This window comes from Zootoca vivipara, chromosome 10 (genome assembly GCF_963506605.1).
Source record: "Zootoca vivipara chromosome 10, rZooViv1.1, whole genome shotgun sequence".
Taxonomy (NCBI): domain Eukaryota; kingdom Metazoa; phylum Chordata; class Lepidosauria; order Squamata; family Lacertidae; genus Zootoca; species Zootoca vivipara.
In genome coordinates, this window is record NC_083285.1 from 44208556 (window position 1) to 44232445 (window position 23890).

The 23890-nt window shown below is 48.0% G+C and overlaps 1 protein-coding gene across 6 annotated transcripts; it reads left to right on the plus strand.

Moving 5' to 3' along the window:
* Nucleotides 1-325: 325 nt before the first annotated feature.
* Nucleotides 326-22864, plus strand: LOC118090835 (arf-GAP with dual PH domain-containing protein 1). 6 transcript variants are annotated; one of them, XM_060279855.1, is made up of 12 exons: nucleotides 326-534; nucleotides 1494-1660; nucleotides 2789-2919; nucleotides 4987-5078; nucleotides 5182-5264; nucleotides 7342-7454; nucleotides 8322-8468; nucleotides 9667-9750; nucleotides 10467-10529; nucleotides 12580-12651; nucleotides 13537-13768; nucleotides 22706-22864. In XM_060279855.1, exons 2-12 carry the CDS (start codon nucleotides 1567-1569, stop codon nucleotides 22852-22854), a joined length of 1260 nt encoding a protein of 419 aa, XP_060135838.1. In that variant the 5' UTR covers nucleotides 326-534; nucleotides 1494-1566; the 3' UTR covers nucleotides 22855-22864. The 6 variants fall into 6 exon arrangements, with proteins under 6 accessions (XP_060135838.1, XP_060135837.1, XP_060135839.1 ...); XM_035127101.2 differs by lacking the exons at nucleotides 326-534; nucleotides 22706-22864 and adding exons at nucleotides 15653-15692; nucleotides 16591-16718 and having other exon boundaries at nucleotides 854-1660; XM_060279854.1 differs by lacking the exon at nucleotides 326-534 and having other exon boundaries at nucleotides 852-1660.
* Nucleotides 22865-23890: the final 1026 nt, after the last annotated feature.

Below are 23890 nucleotides of genomic sequence, written 5' to 3' on the forward strand. Positions count from 1 at the left end.
GAATTACGTTCCCCTCTCTACCCCTTCACAGAATTCTGGGCGCTGCAGTTTGGTTGGACTCGGTTGGTAGAGCAGCACGAGACTCTTCATTTCAGGGTTAGGGGTTTGAGCCTCATATGCCGAGCAAAAGATTCCTGCACAGCTGGGGGGGGGTTTGGATGACCCCTGGGGTCCCTTTCAACTCTACAATTCTAGGACTCTAAGGGGAAAACTATAGAGTGTCCAGAATTGTCTTGAAGGGGAAAATGCAACGAGAATCTGAGAGTTATAGTGCAGCCTGGTGGCGCCTTCTTAAAAGACTAGCTCAGTTTATTGTTGCAAGAGGCAAGCCTTCTTTCCCTCTGAAAATTGCTTCATGCATCTAATGGAGCGGATCTATAGCCGTAACAAATTGGTTAGTCGAAGGTGCCCCGTTTCTTGTTTTTTTTAAAGACATGGCTGCTGTCCTGGGAAAGGTTTTGGTTCTGTGGTTAACTGCAGTCCTGTGCATGTCTACTCAGAAGAAAGACCCATTGAGTTCAACAGGATGTACTTGTAAGTAACTCTGTAGTACTGGACTGCAGCCTAAAATTGCCAACTACATCAGCTACAATTGCCAACTACTGTATTGCTATGCATCTCCTCTCCTTCAGTAAGCTGATGTTTTCTATTTCTACTACCATACTATTATTATTATTATTATTATTATTATTATTAAAATTTGTATACCACCCTATATCTGTAGATCTCAGGGCAGTTTGCAACACAAAATTACAATATAAAATGCACAAAATACATAATAAAAATAAGAACAAAAACCAATAATCCCCACTACCACCACCACACATTTAAGTCTATGGAGCCCAGTGGGCCTTATTCCCAAGTAAGGGTGCATAGGATTGCAGCCTAAGCTTTAAAAGGGGTTTGCATGCATGCAATACTGTCAACTTAGCATTTTTAGATTATAGCATTGCTGGTGGGAGATGAGAGTCCCAACAACATCTCAGGGGTACCAGGTTGGCAAAGGTTGCTTCAGGGAGCCTTCTAGCCTTTGCCACTGCTTCGTTCTGTGGGCTTGGTCAAGCTACAATCTCTTGTCTCTTAGATAAGACCAAAGGGAGTGTTTGTGTAACCTTAGGAGCACTCTTAAGAATCTTTTTAACAAACAAGGGCATAGTAACGAATGTGGGTTGTGCTGCATTTTATCACTTTTGTGTGCTGCTTGAGTTCCTTTTTCTCGGGCTTGGCCTTTAGCCCTGCGAGATGTGGAAAAACCGGTTTTTATGTTTAATCGCTGCACTTCCCTTAATACCCACAGGCACAGCGTCCTTTGCCGCTGCTGTTGCTGCCTCCGCCTGCAGCTAACACCTCAGCCTCGGCTCCTTTCCCTTGCAAGCATTTTCTTACCACTCCAGCTGCCTCACACAGAGGCAGCTGTGTCTCTGCCGCTCCCTCCCTTAAAAGAGGAAAAAAAACACCCTCTAAAAGTTCTCCAAATTTACCTCTTGTGCAAGGTGGACGTGTGATCACAGGTACCAAGGAGGCAAATTTCCGCTCCGCCCCGGAGGGTTCTGAGGCATTCCAGAGATGATGGCTACAGAAGATGGCAGGAATGTGAACACCCTCAAGGAAGTGTGGAGCAGAGAAGAGAATGCCTTGTGTGCAGATTGCGGGGAACCTGGTAAATCAATTTTTGAGGCTTCAGGGCAGACGTGGAGGACAGCTAGCAAACGTGATGGACGTCTGCAGTCAAAGAAATGACCGTTCCTTGGAAGGAGTGGCGGGTTGTGGGGAATTAATGAAGGAGAAGCAGCGCTGTGCCCTTTGGGGGCCAGGCAGGTTTGGGCATTGTGCGCTTTATCTAGCCTGGAGCTCCTCCAGATAACTTGCGCATTGAGCACTCATCCTGATCTGCTTGCACAAAGCTTCCATGGAGATTAGATTATATCTGGTCTTTGCTGAGTGTTCGTTCTGATTTGTTTGAGGGTATGTTATAAGACAATGAGCATTCATCCTAAAGTGTGCGCAGGGCATTCATATATATTTCCATTAATCATTCATTCATTCCTTGCTGTTTTAAAAGTGAGTTTGTTGTGCTAAGGCAGGGGTTTGGGGACCTCAAGCCTGGGAGGCTGGCTGTGGCCCCCTGTACCTCTCTGTTTAGCCCTTGCACCTTTATCAGGCCACACCCATGGCTTCACCCCCTGAAGTGTTACTGGCTGATTGGAAAGTCTTCTTGGATTCTAATAACGGTCCCGCCATGTGACATGAAATCCCAGGGTGGGCCACAACGAAGTAAAATAACGGCATTTAGAAACAGTTTTAAACAAATTTCCGTCAGTGAGGCCTAAAATGTATGCCTCTCAAGGGTCAATGGCCTTGGTGAAGAACTGCATCTTCAAACCCATGAAGAAAGCTTGATAATGAAGGTGACAGAAACATCTTTGTGGTGAGGGAATTCCATCACTTGGGGGCTGCTGCAGAAAATGCCCTCTCTCTTGCCTTGAGTTTGGGGCTGTCAGGATGGCGGATGGAGAGTGGACCTTAGAAGGTTGGCCTGGAATGATTGTGGCAAACCTAAACTGTGCTCGGGTTCTGCTTGTATAGGATTACTACAGGCCTCTGGCTGGTCACTAAGAAGAGGGTGATGAAGAGCCTTTGTCAGCATCCAGCAGGACTCCACTTATATATTAGTCAAACAAGGCCGCTCAAGAACTTTTTTTGGGTGGTGGTGGTGGTGTTCCAGCCTGTTTATTAAATAAATATAATACCCAGTCTCCAACCACTGATACACTTTTATTCCCCTTAGACCCTGACTGGGCCTCCTATACTTTGGGAGTCTTCCTCTGCTTAAACTGCTCAGGGATTCATCGCAACATCTCTGACATCAGCAAAGTCAAGTCACTAAGGATGGACCACTGGGATGAAGGTCAAGTGCAGGTGCGTCTTGTGTCCCCAAGAAGCTACTCACTCGATGATATATTTGCACAGGAGATGCAAACGATTCCCCCCTCTTTTCTCTCAAGAATGCTGGCAGTAAAGAGGGAAGGGAAGAAAGGAGAGCACGAAGCTTCAGAAATGTAAGATGGAGGATGAGAAAAGGTTGAGCTCTCCTGAGGTTGCTGTGTCAGGGAAGGAGGGGACCCCTGGGGCCTTGTAGAGGTCAAATGTCATGGTGATGTGGCTGGTGCATAAGCGTGGAATAGGAGAGATAGGGATGTGTGTTAGATGCAGAGTCACTCAGGTGGCCACAACCGTGTGGCTGACTCCTTCCTCTCCTCCACCCCAAAGCCTGGATTGCTTTGTGAGTGTAGCAAAAGGGTTTGAATTGTTTGTCACAAATCTGAAACAGTGATCTGGGGCCTAGCCACAGATCTCATTAGCAGGGAGTTCAATAGCAGCAGGATTTTGTGATCAAGAACAAAGCTTGCAAACTGCCTGAAAGTCACTGGTCCATGCTGAAGAATGAAAACATTTGGGTGCCAGACTTATAGACATGCAATTTTATTATGTGTACTTGTTTTTAATTTTTGTTGATTTCATCTGTATTTTTGGATGAGCATTTTATATTGGGCTGCACATAAATCATACATTTTAAACACCCCCCCCCAATAATCTTGCAAACTGCAGTTTTTTTCAGGGTGCTGAGAACTGTAGCTTTGTGATGGGGTAAATTACAGTTCCCATGATTGTTTTGGAGGGGGGGGTATATGCTTTAAATGTGCTTTCAATCAGTGGTTCCCAAACTATTTCAGGCCACTGCCCTTTTGGTTCAATAAGCTCATCCCCAGTGCCCCCTACCCTACAAAAAGCATCATTCAGAATAGTGGTTTGCGTGACCCACCAAGGCCAATAATAGAACCATAAAATTCGAAACAGTAAAAGTTAATTCAAAATCCAATTGAAACAATTTAGTTTAAGTAATTCAGCAAAATTGATGAACTGGATCGAGTGATACCAGCTTTTGAAAGTCATTTAACTAGAGTCTTAGATACATTTAGTAACTATTTCACTGTTCTGCAAATTCTAAATGCGTTGGATGGGCTTGATGAAGTGATACCAGTTTCCCAGTGTCTGGTTTAAAGTCACGTAGCAAGAGTCTTAAATCACCACCTTTAGTAATCTGGAGTCTGTTTCATTGCTTGGAGAGAAGTTGGATGACCACACTTAAAACCACGTTCCACCGAATATGTTGTTGGAAATGCAACACAGAGCTTTTTGACCACTGTGCTTAGAAATTTCCTTCTGTAACCAAACCTCTTGGTATGATTTCTTAAGCTTTGTCTTCAGCTCAATGCCATTTTGTAGCTCAGGGCTTGTCCACCTGTTAGATGACTGGCAGGTAGGTGGTCTCACCCACCTGTCCAAGTTGACCTGTGTGGGGTACAGGCTGGAGGGGTCAGTGGAGAATTCAGTCCTGCTGGCTGCAGGGGTCTCCTTTGTCAGTATGTTTCCCGCTTGGAATACACTGGGAAAACTGCACCCAGCAGGAATGAACCCTGTCCATCCGCTGATATCACCCAGTAACATCAGATGATTGACAAGTGGATGTGGTTTGGAGAAATTGCCTTGCAGGCCAACTTGGACCCTTTGGCAGCCCAAGGCTGGCATTCAGCCTGGAGGTTTTTTCCTCCCCACCAACCCACTCTAGGGTCTAGTTGGAGGACAGCTTTGCAATGTGTAAAATGGCCCTGATTTCATTGATAACAGAATCCCAGAATGTGATTTCAGCCTAATCTCCCCAGTTCATCACGTTCTGATTTTGGGAGACAATTAGCTGCACAGACAATGGATATTGTGCAGAGTTGTAGGTGGCAAGGCTCTTGAAAATTTTAGGGGTGGTACATAAAAGTAGGACCACCCAGGAGAGCATCTCTGTCAGCTGATCCCAGGTAGCTGGGGCTGATGGGAGTTGGAGTGCAAAACATGTGGAGGGCACCAGGTTGAGGAAGGCTGGCTTACATGAAAAGTGTATGAGCAGTAACTTGTGCATCTTCCCCTTTTTAGTTTTTGATGCAGCACGGGAATGCAGTGGCCAAGGCAACGTATGAGGCCCATGTTCCTATGTACTATTACCGCCCAGTCCATACTGATTGCCAGTAAGTGCCGAATCTCCATCTGGAAAGGGACAAAGGGTGTGGGGTTGTGCATTGCAAGATTTGTCTTACCTGTCACTATATCATCTCTTGCGACTTCCCACAGAGTCCTGAGAGAGCAGTGGGTACGAGCCAAATATGAACGGAAAGAATTCACGGAGCCAGGAAAACATCCGCCGTATTCCAATGGTAATCATTCTGCAGTGGAATCAATCCCTCTGAAAAGCTAGCAGCCTTGTGACCAGTGCCAGATTTATGTATAAGCTAAACAAGCTATAGCTTAGGGCCCCACTCTCTTGGGGCCCCCCAGAAAAGTTTAAAGGAAAAAACACCTGTATTTACATTTCCAAAATTTAAGATAAAAAACAAATAAAATAAAGCCAATGTACATACAGCAACAGTGTTTTGTGTTGTGTAGGTTCCTATGATGTAAGTAATGCGCCCCGCCTGCTCCCCAAAATATCACTGGTTTGCTAATTTCTATATATAGGGCGCCTACATTCTGCATGGACGGGTTGCATGGCAACATGTGCAAATGGCTTTAGATACCTATTTGGTCCATAAATTACCATATAGCATACATTCAACACAAAAAGCAGCGACAGCTGGATGTATAAAGGGCCCCATTACCTTCAGTAGCTTAGGGCCTCATCAAACCTAATCTGGCCCTGCTTGTGACAGGTGTTTTTAGCGGGGCCTATCAAGATCCTGGGGTTCTTGTGACTGCCCCCGGGATGCCAGGTGCAGATTCAAAGAGTTTTAAAGAGAAAGACAATTTGGCACATTGTCTTCCCTCCTTCAAACTCCTGGAGTGGGTCATGAAATGACATAATCAGGGCTGCTCACCAGAGGAAATGGTTTACCTGTGAAACAGGAAGAATTGTAATTCGGTGCTTGTGGCCTGTATGTAGCAAAGGGTGTGAAAACAGAGTGGAAGACCATCTCTCTGTGTGAATACTTCCTCAGTGGGGGCAGGCAGAGCAGTTTTGAGGTCCACCTTCCACCCTTTTAGAACTGAAGTACTTATAGCATGGCTGCTACTTTTTCTTATAGCAAAGCCTCCCCCCCCCAAAAAAAAGACTTCAGAAATTCAATGATGCTTTTTTCTGGCAGCGTTGGAGGAAAGGGCTACCTGCTGAATTGTTGCTGTCACACATCTGTAAAAAGACACAAGGAACGGTCATAGGAAAAGTGGAAGCTAGAACTTAAGTAGCTAGTCCTTAATAACACAGATCAAATAATTCCTCGATCATCTCTCGTCTAGGATGTCTCTCACCCTGACGGCATGGAGGAGAATGCACTGTGCTAAAATATGTAGACTTTTGGAGTAGAATGATGGAGGGGTTTGGTCACTGTAGGGCAGTATGTATCTGCTGTACAGAAACGTCAATAGTTCACTGGCAGGGGCCATAGCTCAGTGGCAGAGCCGCACTATTGCATGCAGAAGGCCCCAGGTTCAGTCCTCTTGAGATCACCAATTAAATGATGAGGGAGAAGGTGATAGGAAATACCTTTCTCTGACTGAGACCCTGAAGGACTACTGCCAACCAAAACAGAGAATATTGGGCTAGATCAGGCTTCCTCAACCTCGGCCCTCCAGATGTTTTTGGCCTACAACTCCCATGATCCCTAGCAAGCAGGACCAGTGGTCAGGGATAATGGGAATTGTAATCTCAAAACATGTGGAGGGCCAAGGTTGAGGGAGCCTGGACTAGATGGACAAATAGCCTGGTATAATCTGTTTACAAATGCACTAGGTAAGTGAGATGCAGGAGCAACTACATAGGCCTCTTCCAGACAGCCTTTTCATTGAGCATTAATCCATATTTGCTTGCATAAAGCCTAGGCAGAGGTTAGGCAATGTCTGGTCTTTCTTTATTGAGTATTTGTTGTGGTTTGCTTGCAAGGAGGTTATGTGGCTGAGCATTCATCCTCCCGTGCTTGCGTGGTGTGTTTGCTTCTTCCCCTTAATCATTTGTTCATTCCACACTTTTCAGTGCATTCCCCCATTGCTTTCCTAGGTGCAAAAAGTCGTGTGTGTGTGTGTGTGTAAGTGGATTTTTTGCACTAGGATGACAGGGCACTTTAATCCACTTCAGTTGCATGAACCTAAATTCCCAGTATATGCTGGAATTTCTCCCACTACATACTGGCAGTCTGTAGGCAACCCTGATACAGTACATGGCAGCTTCCTGTGTGTCTTGGGCTGCCTGATGTCTCCATTCTGGCCAGGGCATGTAAGCTCCAACTTGCATTTTCCTCCTAGGATTGAAGGAAGGGATCCTGTGGAAGCGAGGCAGAGACAACGGGCAGTATCTTCCGCGCAGGTTTCTGCTGTCCGAGAGAGAGGGCTGTCTCAAGTATTTTGTCAAACAGGATGTGAGTAGCAATCTACTTGTGTGAGTGCATCCCTGTGGGAATATTAGGGATGTGGATTAGGATATATTATTAGATAGATCCTATCCAAGCTTGTGTTAGCAAGCTTCCAATATCAGCAGAGTGACATTCCCCTTTTGTGCGCAGCAAAGCGTGAACGTTAGGTTTGCTAAAACCTGTACAATATTACACTTCAATATTATACTTCCTGGCAAATCCCCTTAGTCCCTCTTAAAAGAAATACACGACACAATAGTATTAAAATAAGATAGAGTTTACTCACATGACATCCTGAGTTAACAGCATAATCTCAGAAAGGCAGGCTTACGTAGAAAAGTTACAAATAGCCTACTTAGTAAAGTGAGGCTCCATCTGGTCTCTCTCTTGGCAGCAGGCCAAGAGGGAGAACCATCCTAACTGGAGATTCTCTGGAGATGTGTTCCCGTTGAAGGAGAAAAGGCTAAGAGAGAGAATGGCTGCTGGCTAGGGGCGTTTTTCTGCCAGCTAATCCATCTCATCTGCATATCTGGAGGAACAGGAACTGAACTTAGTCAGGTGTCCCTCCAGGTGAGTTCCTGTTAGTGGACACTCTAGGAACTGTTGTGACTTGTCTGCCCCAGTGTTCCATCCCACAATCCCAACCCGGAATGGGCAACCTTTCCTACAGTCTTCAGAAGGATGCTTCAGAATTTTCTTTGCAGTGCCGTAAGGAAACCTGAGTTGCCCTTGCATTGCCCCTGTCATCTCACATCTCTTCACACTTTAAACTGTTAAGGGCCTGCCCCTGTTTTTATTTTTGCCTATGAAGCTCTGCAAGATCCCTTGTGCACCAGTGTTGTTGTATAAATACCAACATTATCTTCTTTGCAGGCCAAAGAACCAAAAGTAGTTGTTAAAATTGACACTGTCAATGCCACGTTCCAGCCAGAGAAGACAGGGAACCCAAATGGCCTGCAGATCACCTACCTGAAAGAGAACAAGACTCGCAACATCTTCCTTTATCACGAGGATGGCAAGGTACAGGGGCCTTGGCTAGCAGTATGGTGTGGCACTGTAGGAAATTGTGGAGAAAGCCTGGATTTGACAGAGTCAGCGTCTTCTATCAGAAGATGGTCTAGATAGGGAGTGACACAGGTAGATCTCTGGGTGATTCGCAGTAGGTCAGCATTGGTTTCTGACTCAATAGCTTGACAACAGCAACAGCAAAATGACTTTATCCATCTAACTGGGCTGCTGAAATGAAGAAAGCTAAACAGGAGTGGTCTTCTGTGCGAAAGGCTTGTGAGCCTAGTTTCCGTTCTGGTGCCAAAAACATTCCTAGGTTCAGAAATGTGCTCAGAAGCAGCCTTTCTTCAATATCAACTGCATGTGTTTTGCACCTGGCTCTGGCTAGTGGGTCTTAGGGGTTCTAATAAAAAAACACAAAGTTGACCCAAGAAGCCTGGGGCCTGCCCACATCTCGCATAAATTGTACTAGAGGTCAAAGTCCGCCATTGGAGACAACCCAGATCCTTCTTGCTTCATGTCTGGAAATCTTTGTGTCCAAGGCAGACTCCCTTTCCTCATCTCTCACACCATCTGAACTTAGCAATGGCTGCAACAGCTGCAAATTAAATACAAGTCCTTAGCACTGCCAGTAAATATGGCCGTGGTAGGAAACCATTGTGGGGAAGGATGCTCTTTGGATTATTATGAATTCTAGCTGTGGGAGATGTTCACTGATGTTGCCCAGGAACTTTATTCAATTGGACTTTGGGTTCCTCAGTCACATGCTGCAACCTTACCAGGAAGGAAGTTCCATAGGCATAGGGGATTAGACAAATTCATGGAGGATAAGGCTACCAGTGTTTACTTGTCACAATGGCTAAGTTCTGCCTACACTGTCGGAGGCAGTGTGCCTCTAAATACCAGCTGTTGGGGATCACAAGTGGAGAGGGTGCTGTTGCATTTACATTCTGCAGGTGGGCTTTCCGTGGGTTTCGCCGCTATAAAAGCAGGATACTGGTCTAGATTGGAGCTGGCTTTTCTTAGAAACCAACGAGATTTGCTTCTGAGTATACCTTCTGAGAAGACAGGAGTGCCTGGCGTGCTATGGTCCATGGGGTCACGAAGAGTCGGACACGACTAAACGACTAAACAACAACAACAACAACATACCTGCTTGGGGGTCAGGCTTCCGGTTCATTGTTCTTTTGTGTGCCCTTCCTCTATCTAGGAAATTGTGGACTGGTTCAATGCAATCCGCGCAGTACAATTCCACTATTTGAAGGTGGCCTTTCCTGTTGCCAGTGATCAAGAGGTAAGGAAGTTATGGAACAAGATTGGGCTCCTTCAGGCAGCCTGTTTATCCAACATTCATCCTGATTTTCTTGCACAAAGTTTGTGCAGAGATGGGACTATGACTGGTCTTTATTGAGCATTCGTTTTGATTTATTTGCAGGAAAGTTATGTGACAGCAGCATTCATCCTGATTGTCATGTCAGGTGTTTGTTTGGTGTTTACACATTGCCTTGTTTATCCCACACTTTTCAGTGCATTCCATTTCTTAACTGCATTTTTTGCAGTTGGTTTGATTTCTTTAAAAGTGGATCTGTTGTGCTGGGGCAACAGAGCACGTAAATCCACTTTGACTGCAGAGACCTAAATTTTTAACATGTGCTTGAATTTCTCCTGCATAGCCTGCTTTCAAGGCTGCACTACAGACTAACTGACTTCCTAGTGTCATTGCAAATCGAATTGCTTTAAGCTCTTTGGCCATCTTTGACTCAAAGTGAAATTGGGTAGAGTGTGTGTTTTTGGTTGGGACAGCATTAGGCATTTTGTGTGTGGGGGGGGGGAGCTGGCATGTTTGGCTGGACAGAACTAGTTGTTTTGATACCTTGGGTAAAAATACGTTTTCCCCTACCCTACCCTACCCCACCCCATTTCCAGTCTATCCAAAACTTTGATTATGCATATTGTTTGAGTGTCCTCCCAGCCATTTCTGATAAGTCAAAAGCTGTCCTTCTGTTGCAGCTCAAAAGCCGGCTGACTCGGAATTTCCTGAAAGAAGGCTACATGGAGAAGACTGGGCCCAGGGTATATCAATTTATTTATTTAGGTTTCTATATTCATTTTAAATCTCTGTTCATCTCAGAAGCTATTGGGAAGTGACAATATGTTGTTGCTTTTTTTTTTAAATCACCTGCCCAAGGTTTAGCCCAAGAGTCAACTATCAGCAAAATGAAAACAGCAAGAAGGCATCTTGTGAGATTAAGGTTGAGGCAGTCACACTGCTTCACTTCCAATCATTACATCCTATATAATAATGTCCAAGTTGTCCCTGCGTCCAGTTGTCCGGTGTGTCCCTGGGGTACTGCGCATGGGCCCCAGGGACACAGGGATTGGACAGCAGAGACGACGTACACACACACGCACACGCTCTCCCCCCCCACCCCTCTGCCAACTGCCGCTCCCAGCCGGACAAGCGCCTCAGTGTGCTTGCGCTAAAGAGCGAGGAGGAGGAGGAGGCTGCTTTAGCCCCCTTCCCCCCCTACGACCAGCAGACCAAGGGGCTCAGTACCTTGGATGCCGGTCTGGTGGGACATGACGGCAAGCAGCCGCCAGGAACTGCCGCCTCTCGGGCCAGGGGCAAAGGCAGGAAGCGGCGCCGGGGAAAGAGAGCCGCAACTCAGCGCCTCGCTTGCCTTCGCCCCGGCGGAGGCTCCTTCGGGCCAGGCAGCGGCGCCAGGACTCGGGCCGGAGACACCGGCGAAGCGGCAGAGACACCGGGAAAGCGGCAGAGTCACCGCTGCCATGTGCAGCTGAGGAGGCGGCGGGCTGAGGAGGGCGGCCCGGGCCGAGGCGGCGGGCGTCGAGCCGAGGGGGCCGCCGGGGAGGCCGCCTCGAGCTCCGGGCTCCTTCCTTCCTCCTCCTCCTCCAGCAGCAGCAGCAGGAGCGCGACAATGGTGGGACCCCCTCCTCCCATCTCCCGGCAGCTCCGGCCGCCCCTCGCAGCTCCTCACGGGCGTCGCCATAGCCTCTGGCTGGCTGCTGGAAGAGGAGGAGTAGGCTCGCTGGCCCTGGGATCCACCCACCGCCGCCTCCTTTCCGCCCCTTGGCTGCCTGAGCCCCAACACCTCTCCTTTTCCTAGCGGCGCCCATGGTGTCCTGGCCGAGGAGGTGGCACCGCGGCCCCGGCTTCTGCCGAGACACGCGCTCTAGCGCCCGTTTTTAAACGGGCTGAATTCCACTGGTATCCCATAATATTTTATACCACAAGTGTTCTGGTATATTTTTGTCCTGCTATGGTATCTTCTAACACACACACACACACACACACACACACACACACACACACACACACACTCCCCAGACAGCTTTAATGTGGTAGTACTGGGGAAGCATTGTAGAACAAATTAAAGTAGGGAAAAAACCCACTACTAATGTTGTAGAATACAGTGGTACCTCTGGTTAAGAACTTAATTTGTTCCGGAGGACCGTCCTTAACCTGAAACTGTTCTTAACATGAAGCACCACTTTAGCTAATGGGGCCTCCTGCTGCTGCTGCACGATTTCTGTTCTCATCCTGAAGCAAAGTTCTTAACCCGAGGTACTATTTCTGAGTTAGCAGCGTCTGTAACCTGAAGCATTTGTAACCTGAAGCATTTGTAACCCGAGGTACCACTGTACCTGCAATAAACAACAGCCTGGGTGGGCCCTCTTAACTCTGTGCTACTAGGGCACATGTGATATAGGAATTGATTTGTGTAATCTCAAAAACTTGTAAAAGTTGTGCAAGTGACAATAAAGTACAGTGGTACCTCAGTTTACGACGACTACCCGTTCTGGGGAGCCGGTCACTCCCCGAGTCCGTCGCTCGCTGAAGGCACACTTCTGCGCATGTGTGAAGCGTCGATAGAGCGCTTCTGCACACGCGCGCACTGCGCAGATTGCTTCTGCACATCCGTGCGCGCGGAACCCAGATGTAATCCAGGTCCACGGCAGTCGTTCTCTGAGTTTGTCATAAACGGCAGTCGCAAACCGAGGTTCCACTGTATTTCAATTTCAATGCACTCCTAAAGTCACTTTTGAAGATTGACCAGGAGAGGGCTCCAACCTCTTGTAAACACCTCTGGTTCTTCTGCAGCAAAAGGAGTCTTTCAAGAAGCGCTGGTTCACTCTGGACCACCGAAGGCTGATGTACTTCAAGGATCCTATGGTAAGCCAGCAATCGGATTGCCCCTTATTGCCTCCTACTTTGCTCTGCTCTCAGTTCTTTACTATGTTACACTGTCTTCCAGCAGATGAATAGACATCTTGTGTTGCTTGAAACAGGAGCAGGGTTGCTGACTATCACACCGGCTCCTGTTGCCATGCTGATTTAGGAACCTAAAGTTTTAATGCTTGCTTTCTGCCCGTCAGACTTTCGTTAAAGCTGGGTTTCCCCCCCTCTCTGACCAGTGGCAAGCTCAAAACAGGTGCAGAGAGACGGCTCCTGAAACCTTGAACTGTTCCCACGGGATGGCCCCCAACTTGGACGGCTTTAAGAGAGAGTGGGAGAAATTCATGGAGCAGACGGCGATCGGTGGCTACTAGCCGTCATGGCTGTCCTCTGCATCCATGGTTGGAGGCAGCAATGCCTCTGAATATCAGCTGCTGGAAACCACAAGGCATGAGGGAGTGGTCTTGTGTTCAAGTCCTGCTTGCAGGCTTGGCACTTGGCTGTCTACTGTGAAAACAAGACACTGGACTGGATGAGCCATTGGCAGGAACAGAGAACCAGGTGTTCTTGGACTGTAGCCCCCATCATTCCTGACCACTGGCCATGCTGGCTGGGGATAATGGGACTTGGCCATTTTGGCACAGTCCATCATCTTCATCAACCATTCGTCTCTGGTCAGGACTTTGTCTTCTTTCCATCTCTGGCCCTGTAGTATCCGCGCTGCTGTCATTGCATACATAAATAATCGTTTCTGGTATATCTGCACCTAAAATTCCTAATAAAAAAAGCCTCTGGTTGACGGCCCCATCAGAGTTTTCATCCTGGTCCAGTGTGTGCTCTCGGTTGCTAAGGCGCGTCTCCCATTTCCCTCCTACCTTGCAGGATGCTTTTGCGAAAGGTGAAGTGTTCGTAGGTAGTGATGGGCATGGATATGGTGTCCGGCAAGGGCTGCCAACCGGCACGCAGGGCACCTTCACCTGGCCGTACGGCATCACCATTATCACACCTGACCGGGAGTACCTCTTCACCTGTGAGACTGAGAGGGAGCAGCAAGAGTGGATTGCAGCCTTCAGGCACGTTATAGAGCAGCCCATGACACCCCAGGAATATGCAAGTAAGTGTCAGAAAGACTTCCTTCTTGGGCACTTGGGTGTGTGTGGCAGGGATCTATATGGAGAAGTCAAGCGCTGTCACCCTCTCTTGCTCCAGACCAGAGGTGCAGCAAGTTTTGGGAGGGCCCTCTGCCCTCCACCTGCATCACCACAACCTTCTCTCTCTCTCATATATAACATTCCTGACAGTAAGAGCTGTTCGACAGTGGGATTTGCTGCCAAGGAGTGTGGTGGAGTCTCCTTCTTTGGAGGTCTTTAAGCAGAGGCTTGACAGGCATACGTCAGGAATGCTTTGATGGTGTTTCCTGCTTGGCAGGGGGTTGGACTGGATGGGCCCTTGTGGTCTCTTCCAACTCTATGATTCTATGATTTACATTTCAAAATACTCATTTAAGCAACCTTAAATCAATGACTTCCCTTCTTCTCTTTCCGTGGTCCATTTTGCATGCCATACATCCCCTGCATATTTTACATGAACTAAACCATTCTGTAAACCATTGTTACATCCATCAAAACTTATTTACCCTGTTGAATTTATCTTAATGCTACCAGCGTTTTTTAATGCACGCAATTCTCACCCATATCTTCAGTAAACATTTCCCAGTCTTCTTTAAACGTACATTCTTCTTGTTCTCTTATTCTGTATGTTAAATCTGCAAGCTGCGCGTATTCTATCAGTTTAAGCTGCCATTCTTCTTTAGTTGCTCATTTTCCATTTTGGGGCTAACGAGCCGCAGTAGTAGCATACATAAATAGTCTTTTTTGACACCAGGGAATTTCCCTCTGAATTATTCCCAACAAAAAGGACTCTGGGTTTTGTTTTTTTTTTAATGTACTTTTAAAACGGGATGCAGGTGGTGCTGTGGATTAAACCACTGAGCCCAGGGCTTGCTGATCAGAAGGTTGGCGGTTCGAATCCCTGCGACGGGGTAAGCTCCCGTTGTTCGGTCCCAGCTCCTGCCCACCTAGCAGGAGCGGCTAGCAGCGGCTTTGTCATGCTGGCCACATGACCTGGAAGCTATACGCCAGCTCCATTGGTCAATAATGCGAGATGAGCGCCGCAACCCCAGAGTCAGTCACGACTGGACCTAATGGTCAGAGGTCCCTTTACCTTTACTTTTAAAACATTTTTTTCAATTCATTATATATCATTTCCCAATACCCTTTTACAAGTCCACCACATATGATATCATATCATATCACACCACAACACTTTCTCTTCCCCGCCCCCGAAAACACATGTACATGTTCAGCAGGCTCAGATGAACAGCTTTCGTACATGCTCACATACATTGCAGCATTTTTGCTCTTAAAGCAGCACAGGGGAGCGGGGGTCTCCTACATCAGCCCTGGCCCGGAGAAGCAAAAAATTCATCTTCTCTGCCTCTCTATCTTCTTATTTCTCCATGTTGCAGCTAACTCTTCTTTTTACAGTGAGTGTGCTGCTGCATTCAGAGCAAACGGTTGCTCCCACTCTCTCCAGTGCTCAGGCTGCCCCTGGACACAGCCACACCTGTTTGCTTTGCTTGCAGCAGTGCCTCAACTGTATTTTTTTCTAAAGACACTGGAGACTGTCAACTATTGTGGGGACATTGTTTTAGGAAACTCAGAGGCTGCAGGGCCTCTGATCTGTGCCCCAGAATCTGGTCTTATGGGTGTTTCTGTGGCTGACCTCTGGAAACCCTACCCTGACTTTATTGTGATTTTACCAGGCACTGTCCACATCCTTGAAAGCTTGTCTCTGCACCCTTGAGAACTGGAAACTTAAATTAGAAGATAAAACAAAATCTGCATTCCTTGTGCCCAACACTCAATTCTGTTTGAGAATATATGTAACTGCAGAACTCGTCCCTCCCTGCTCTGATGCCTCCTCTGTTTTCCTACAGTTGAAGCTTATTTCAAGCTGAAGCCCTAACATCTTTGAAGGTGAGAGACTTGCTGCTTCTCTACTTGTTGGTCTGCCCTCTTGGGAAACACAGGGTTAAAGAACGCATCCTTTCTCAAAGAAGCTGCTTTGCTATATTCCAGCGCCTCGTGGTTGGGCTCCATTTGGACAGCAGAGCTTTCTGCCATTTTGATCAGCAACGGATCCAGAGGGAAAGCGCAGGGGCTGATCAATTGAGGCATCGTTTGTCCTGTCCCACCATAGGCTTGGCAGGCTTGCTTTCTATTGGTCATGCTATATGCAGGGGCCCTCCTCTGTGGCTTACTACTGCTTGCTATTGGTTGGCTGCTGTCTATTCAAGGCTTCAACAGGAAGACAGAAAAAAAAACCCACTCATCAAAACAGCTGTGTGTATATGTACCAAACTGATGAGTATTTTATTTTGCTCCTGCTTCTACTGTTGCCCCATGTCTCTCACTCTCTGGTTATTCTGATGTCCTAGCTGCCAGGCTTCCCCACTTTGCTATCTATTCAAAGCCATGATAAACCTGCCATCTTTCTCTTGACTTCAAGTTCCCTGCAGCAGCGCTTGTCTTTTGAGTTCATACTGTTGCCTCCAGTAGAAAAACGAGGACTGTCATGAGTACAGAGACTGTTCTGGGTGGTCCAGTCATGCATGCCTCCCTCTTAAAACTGGCCAAGAAACACACACACACACACACACACACACACACACACACACACACAACTTATCTCCCCAAAGCATCAGACCAGCCAAATAATTTCAGGCAGATTGGTCAAAGGGTATCAGTTTTTTATAAGGCATATCCTCCAAGGTATTCCTAGTTTTCAGTGGAGAACCACCTATTCCTCTGCTTGTAACTTGGCATGATAATTTTGGTGTACCTTTTTTAATAGACCCCATTTTATACCTGACAGATGCATTGATCTCTCTGCCTCTTGTCCTCTCCACATCAACTTTCTGTGACCTGTATAAGCTGCTCCAGACTATTTCTATTTCTTCATCCCAGCGGAAATGAGTGAAAAATAATCAAATGAAATATGTTGTTGTTGTTCTTGTTCAGAACTCTTCCATTTGAATTCACATATGCTGTCCTAACTAAACCGAAAGAAACGAATGGGGCTTGTTCCTTTCATTTTCCATTTGTTTTCCACAATGAATATACACCCCTACTCAAGAGACAGCTATAACAACACAACTTATTCTTTATAGACAAGTTCTTGGGGATTCTCGCCAGCCTGCTTGGCCCTCTTCTCTGATCCAAGATCTCTGCAGTTAGCAGATGAGCCTGCCAGATGAGAAAGTGGGGGTCCTAGCCCTCTCTGCCAGATGAAGAACTCGAACTCAGGTTTCTCTGTCTGCCCAAGGCAAGGGTTAAAGGTCCAGCAGGCATAGGAGCCAACTCCTAGGGGCTGAGGTCCCTTTGCCCCCCCCCATCAAAAGATATGAGGGAGCTATCCTCCCCTCCCCAAGTTGATGGGCATTGCCATTCAAATAGTGTGTGTGCTGTGTCATGTGATTGATTATCACATGACAGGTCAAATGCATGGCTAAGTATGAGCTGAGACATTGATCCAACAAGCGACACTCTCCCTCCCACTATTTTCTTTTGAAGAGCAGGAAGGGCACAAGCCTTAGCATGGCAAATGGCAGACATTTCTGGTCTTGGCAAGCAAATGGAGACACCTGCTAGTGAGTTGAGCCCATGAGGTTTGTTGGTGTCAGCAATGGCATCTTCATGTCCTTTGTGTCGGAGGAGACAGCTCAGCATCAGACTCACTCCCTGGAGGAACAGTTTACTGATAGGAGGCACCAGAGTCCCTGTTGTGACGTGGGGTTTGTGATTTCAGCTCTCTTGACAAAACATGCTGGAGACAGTTCTCTAGTAACAGCTCTTTATTAAAGTGAACAAGACTGAAGACTGAGGAGAGGAAAGCTACATTTATAGGGACAGGGGACTAGCTAGGAAGGGATACATTTTGGAGGGAACAATATCAAGCAATCACAGTGCTGCCTTTTGGAGGAAACCAATAAGACAGAGGATCCAAATACAGCAGCTTAAATGAACCAATAGTAGCTGTACCCTCTGGGACCAAAAGGCAGTTACTTTATCCTAATGCAAATACAGACAATAATAATACAGATATAAAATCCTTTGACTCAATACACAACACCCCTCCCCCCCTAGTGAGCACAGCAGACGTAATCCCTCAGGTACTGTGGGGTCCTACAACTTCTACCTGATCTCCTGACAACAGGTGTTGCAGGTTCTGGATTGGCTGTTACCTGTGGTGGAGGGGCTGCTATAGGGGTTTCATCAGGAACAGATGGAGTCCCAGACATCTCAGGGTCCCCGACCTGTACCTCGTCATCATGAGGACTAGCAGACCCTGGTTCATTTGCTGAAGCCCCTGGTGACTGTACCTCTGGACCATTTTCACTCTGGTCTTGCAGCTGTGGGTCATTAGCCAGGGATGAATTATCTGACTCCTCCCTGCTGAGCACCCGGCGCCTCAGCTGATCTATATGTCTCTTCCAAACTTGCCCATTTTCCAAGGTCACATAATAGGACACAGGTCCACTAGCCCGGGTGATCACACCGGCCACCCACCGCGGACCTCGTGAATAGTTCCTCACCCAGACCAGATCTTCAGGGGCGAGATACCTTGTTGTGTCAGTCTCAGCCTGGGGGGTTGCTCTTGAATTACGGTTTGGCATTTTATCTGGGTGGACATAATCCAGCACCGTTACCAGTCTTCTACCTAAGAGCAGCTCGGCTGGCGACTTGCCCGTCGCAGTACACGGCGTCGCATGCTGCAAAAATAACATTCGCGCAATGCGAGCCGACCAGTTACCCTCCATTAAGCGCGCAATGGATTCTTTGGCTGTTCTTACCATGCGCTCAGCCTGCCCATTGGAGGATGGGTGAAAGGGCGCGGATGTGACCCCTCTTATAAAGTTATCAGCCAAGAATGCCCTGAATTCTTGGGATACAAAAGCTGCCCCATTATCTGATACAATGGTCTCAGGTAACCCGTGGGTAGCAAACAGCTGCCTCAACACCTTGATTACGGCAGCTGATGCCATGCTAGGGACCATCGCCACTTCTAACCATTTGGAATATGCATCAACGATAACCAAAAAGACCTTCCCTTGGAATGGCCCAGCAAAATCTATGTGCAGCCGGCTCCAGGGAGTCCTGGACTGCTCCCACCAGTGGACTGGTGCTCTGGCCACATCTGGCCGCACCTCTTGGCATGCCTTGCATGTTCGTACCCATTGTTCTATGTTCTGGTCCATTCCAGGCCACCACACATAACATCGGGCTAGCGACTTCATCCTGACCATTCCCGGGTGTCCCATGTGAAGCGTCTCAAGAACCCTGTTTCTCAGTGGTGCTGGGATGATCACCCTATCTCCCCATAGGAGACAACCCTTATGCATGGACAATTCGTGCTGCCTTGTCGCATAAGGCCTGAATTTTTCTTCATGCGGACCACCTGGCCACCCCCTCCCCACCCAAGTGAGCACACGGGAGAGAACAGCATCTTTCCTAGTTTTCTCAGCTATATCCGTAGCTGTTACAGGAGCCCCCGGAAGTGTTTCTAGCATCATAATGTGCTCCGCCGGAGCAGGATCCTCATTGCTCCCGCCAGGAAGGGGCAATCGACTCAGCGCATCAGCATGGCACAACTGTTTCCCCGGCACATGGGTCAAGGTGTACTGGAACCCATTCAGGAATATTGACCAACGCAACATTCTGGGGGAGAGAATTTGTGGCGTTTGTTTGTTTGGGTTGAACAACCCTAACAGTGGTTTGTGGTCCGTTTCAATGGAGAAATGGCGACCGTACAAATAATCATAGAACCTTTTGATTCCGGACACAATAGCCAGTGCCTCTTTATCAATTTGAGCATAGTTGCGCTCTGTGGGCGACAACGTACGGGAATAGAAAGAGATGGGCTTTTCCGACCCATCCGGTTCCCTATGACTCAGCACAGCCCCCAGACCGTATTGAGAGGCATCACATGCCAGGACCAGCGGCTTTGACTCATCATAATGAGCAAGGACGCTCCTGCTACTCAGCATTCCTCGCAAGGAGTCAAAAGCCTTCTGCTGCTCCCGCCCCCATCGCCACACATTCTTTTTCTGCAATAGTCTATGTAATGGTTCAGCTACCGAAGCTTTCTGGGGTAAGAACGAATGATAAAAGTTAATAAGTCCCAGGAATGACTGCAACTCCGTCTTGTTCTGTGGTCGTGGTGCCTCGATGATGGCCTTAATCTTAGCATCTGTGGGGTGGATGCCTGATGCATCAATTTTAAACCCCAAGAAATCCACAGTTGGCACCCCAAAACTGCATTTTTCTTTTTTCAGTTGCAACCCCACCTCCTTGAACTTGAGCAACACTGCACGGACACGCGCAACCAGTTCCTGTGGGTCTTTTCCAGCAATCAAAACGTCATCAAAAAATGGCAAGACCCCCGGCAGACCTCTTAACAGGCGTTCCATGAGCCCTTGAAAAATCCCTGGGGCCACACAAACTCCGAACTGTAATCTGTTAACTCTGAACGCCCCTTTATGTGTGACAATAGTCTGTGCTTCCGCTGATTGTGGGGTTACTGGCAGCTGTTGGTAAGCTTGTGCCAGGTCAATTTTGGCGAACACCTTGCCCCCAGCCAGTTTAGCCAACAGATGTGATACGACTGGAATGGGGTATGAGTTTCCCCTGAGTGCCTTATTGATAGTACATTTGTAATCTGCACATATCCTGACTTCCCCATTTGCTTTAAGGGGCGTGACGATTGGAGTCTCCCACTTAGCAGAGTCCACGGGTGAGAGAACTCCCTGCTTGACCAATTTATCCAGCTCTGCCTCGATCTTGGGTTGCAGTGCAAATGGCACTCGCCTTGGTTTGAGTCGGATTGGGGCCACACCGGGGTCCAACTCGAAGTCAACTGGGGGCCCTTTATAACAACCCAGTTTTCCATTAAAGAGACCAGCAAATTCCTTGCATAATGCCTCGCTCATCTCAGGGCAGGTTTGGATTGAATTAAGCCCTGAGATACTCAGTCCCAGGGCGGGGAACCAGTCAGTGCCCAGGAGACTGGGGCGACTGCCCTTCGCAATCACCAGTTTGAGTACAGCCTGTTTGTCCCGGAACTGTACTCTCACGGCACACATTCCCATAACATGGATGCGGCCTGCTGAGTACGACTGCAAGGTTGCCGGAAAGGGCTCCAGAGGGGGCAACTTACCCCTGGGGAAGAACGTCTTCGCGGTCTGGTCCGACACGATGGTGAATGCGGATCCGGAGTCCACCTCCATGTCGCACTGCTGACCCTCAATCTTCACCTTGACGTGTGCCTTGCCTTGCGCTGGAAACTGCACGGCCCTCCCGTTGATCTCCGTTACGTAGTGGCAGTCCTTTAGAAAACAAGTTGCTGTGGGCGGTCTGCGATGCTCCAGTCTAGGTGCTCCTGTCGCTCCCGACGCCGCCGATCTACAGACCCTGGCGATGTGACCCGTCTTTCCGCACGTCCGGCAGATAGCATCCCTGAAACGACAACTCTTCCTTTCATGGTTTCCGCCACAACCTGGGCAACTGCCTCGGCGATCTCTGTGCACTGTGCAGGCCTGACACACCGACTCGACCCCACGGACTGGGCTCTGGCTCGGAGTAGCCTCTAGCTCGTCCATGGCATGCGCAACTTCTATCTGTGGCTTAGTGGCCTTGCGACTGGCATCAAGCTCCTCTCTTTCATAATTCTCCGTGGCGGTGGCCTCTTTCAAGGCTGAAGCAAGGGTAACCTCTTCTTTAGCCACGATGCGTCTTCTGGCTTTCTTGCTGCTCAGACCACCAATAAACCGATCCAGGAGAGTCTCTTCCAGATTTTGGAAGCCGCAGTGCTGAGCGAGCTTCCGGAGTTCAGCCAGAAATGTGGATACAGACTCCCCAGCATGCTGCTGCCTCTTATGGAACTCCATCCGCCGGGCCATCTTGGTCTCAGTAGGCGCCAAGTGGCTTGTTAGGCAGGCAAGAATATCTTTGAGAGATGTCTCACTCAGCTTCGCTGGAGCAAGTAATGCCTTGGCCAGCTTGAAGGTCTCGGGCCCACAGTAGCTCAGGAATGTGGCCCTTCTTTTGCTGGCATCGGTGATCCCTTGAGCCACTGCAAAGAACTCGAAGCGTTCGACGTAGTCTTCCCAGGTGTGGGGCTCTGATGGCTGGAAGGGCTCCAATACCCTTGGACTCTCCATTGTCCTAGCGGGCAGGGTCGTCTTCTCAGCTGGCCAGTGAGTCTTGTTCTCAGCTGCAATCCGGACTCTGAGGCAGGGTTGTGTTTAACCGCTCCTCAGCATTCCGGATCCCACCTTCGTCGCCAGTTGTTGTGACGTGGGGTTTGTGATTTCAGCTCTCTTGACAAAACATGCTGGAGACAGTTCTCTAGTAACAGCTCTTTATTAAAGTGAACAAGACTGAAGACTGAGGAGAGGAAAGCTACATTTATAGGGACAGGGGACTAGCTAGGAAGGGATACATTTTGGAGGGAACAATATCAAGCAATCACAGTGCTGCCTTTTGGAGGAAACCAATAAGACAGAGGATCCAAATACAGCAGCTTAAATGAACCAATAGTAGCTGTACCCTCTGGGACCAAAAGGCAGTTACTTTATCCTAATGCAAATACAGACAATAATAATACAGATATAAAATCCTTTGACTCAATACACAACAGTCCCATTAGAAAGTGCTTGGCTAGAGGTGCCTGATGCCACAGGGGCAAGACAGCTCTCTGACGACCCACCTGAACCTTCTCCAGGCTACCTGATCCCCTGACACTCCTCCTGCCCAGACATTTTGCCTCCCTCACCCCGTTCAGACCCTCCCCCCAGGTTATCCAGCTCCCTGATCTCTTCCTCTTCAGGATTCAACTGTCCCCTCTGCGACATCCCTGCGAGACTGATGACAGTGGGGAGGGAGGGCAGCTTTGCAAATTGTCTCAAGTCCATGTTTGTATTTGCAACCAGGCAAATCTCCCAGAAGCAGAGGCAGATTTATGGGTTTGCCCAAATTGAGCACCGAGCTGAGAGGGCGTCACAGGGAGTTCTGCAATAATGGTGAGCGATGGAAGGCAGGAGGGGGCACCAAATTTTGGCATTGCGCTGGGCACCACTGAAATGTTAAAGTCTCCACTGCCAGAAATGGGGGGTAGATTTTTTCTGTTTCATGAAAAATGACTAGAGATGTATTGGGTTGCATGTGAGCAAGGACATCGTGTGTGTGTTTTGGGTTCAAGAAGATGAGTTCTGAGTGGCTCAGTAAGAATGCTGGAAATGTTTGTAGGAGTATTATTTTGTTAAACTGACTCCAGAAAGAGTACTGTACTGAAACAATCAGTTACGCTGCCAAACCCTTTCCAGTTATGTTTTCCTCTCAGCTGATCAAGCTGGGCTGATAGAATGGCTCATCTCGCACCAAATTGCCAAGGCAGCTGTTTGCAGCTGGATTTTCCCCTAACTGTGTTTGTGGAGCTTAAGAGGAGGGAAAATGGCTGGCTAGAGAATTCCACTTAGTGCTATTGGAGATCCCTGGCATTAGCATTACTGCTGACTACATGGCATAAACTAAGGGTATTGTTCCAAGCCATGACATGCAACCAAAAACCTCACTGCAAGCGTGTGCATGCCTCCTTACACGTTACTGGTAAGTAACAGCCAACAGTATAGAGCTTTGTCGTTTTTAGTTTTTATGCTGTGGGCCCAGGGATGGGGAACCTCAGGTCCAGGAAACAAATGTAACCTTCCAGGCCTCTCGAGTCTGGTCACCTCAGAAGGCTCCCTTGGCCACTCCCCGCACTGGCCTCCCTCCACACCCTGAAAGTTTTTGTCTGACCGGAATGTGCCCTTGAACTCTGACAATGCCGCTAGGCTATCTGGACAGAGGATGGAGAAGGGTTTGTGTTAAACTATCCTAGAGGTCAAAGATGAAATGTACATTCATTTGGGCCACCCACTTTTGCTTCTGGCCTTGCCTGCCACTGGAATGTGGTCCTTGGACAGTGGTCAAAAAGGGTAAAAAAGGAAAAAAAGGCTGATAGGTTCCTCCCCCCCCCCCCGCTGCATGCCTGTTGTGTAGAATTGAGAAGTGTCCTGATTTTGATCAAGATAGGGAAATTGCTATAATGTTTTAAATTTAAAACATTCCTTTGGAAA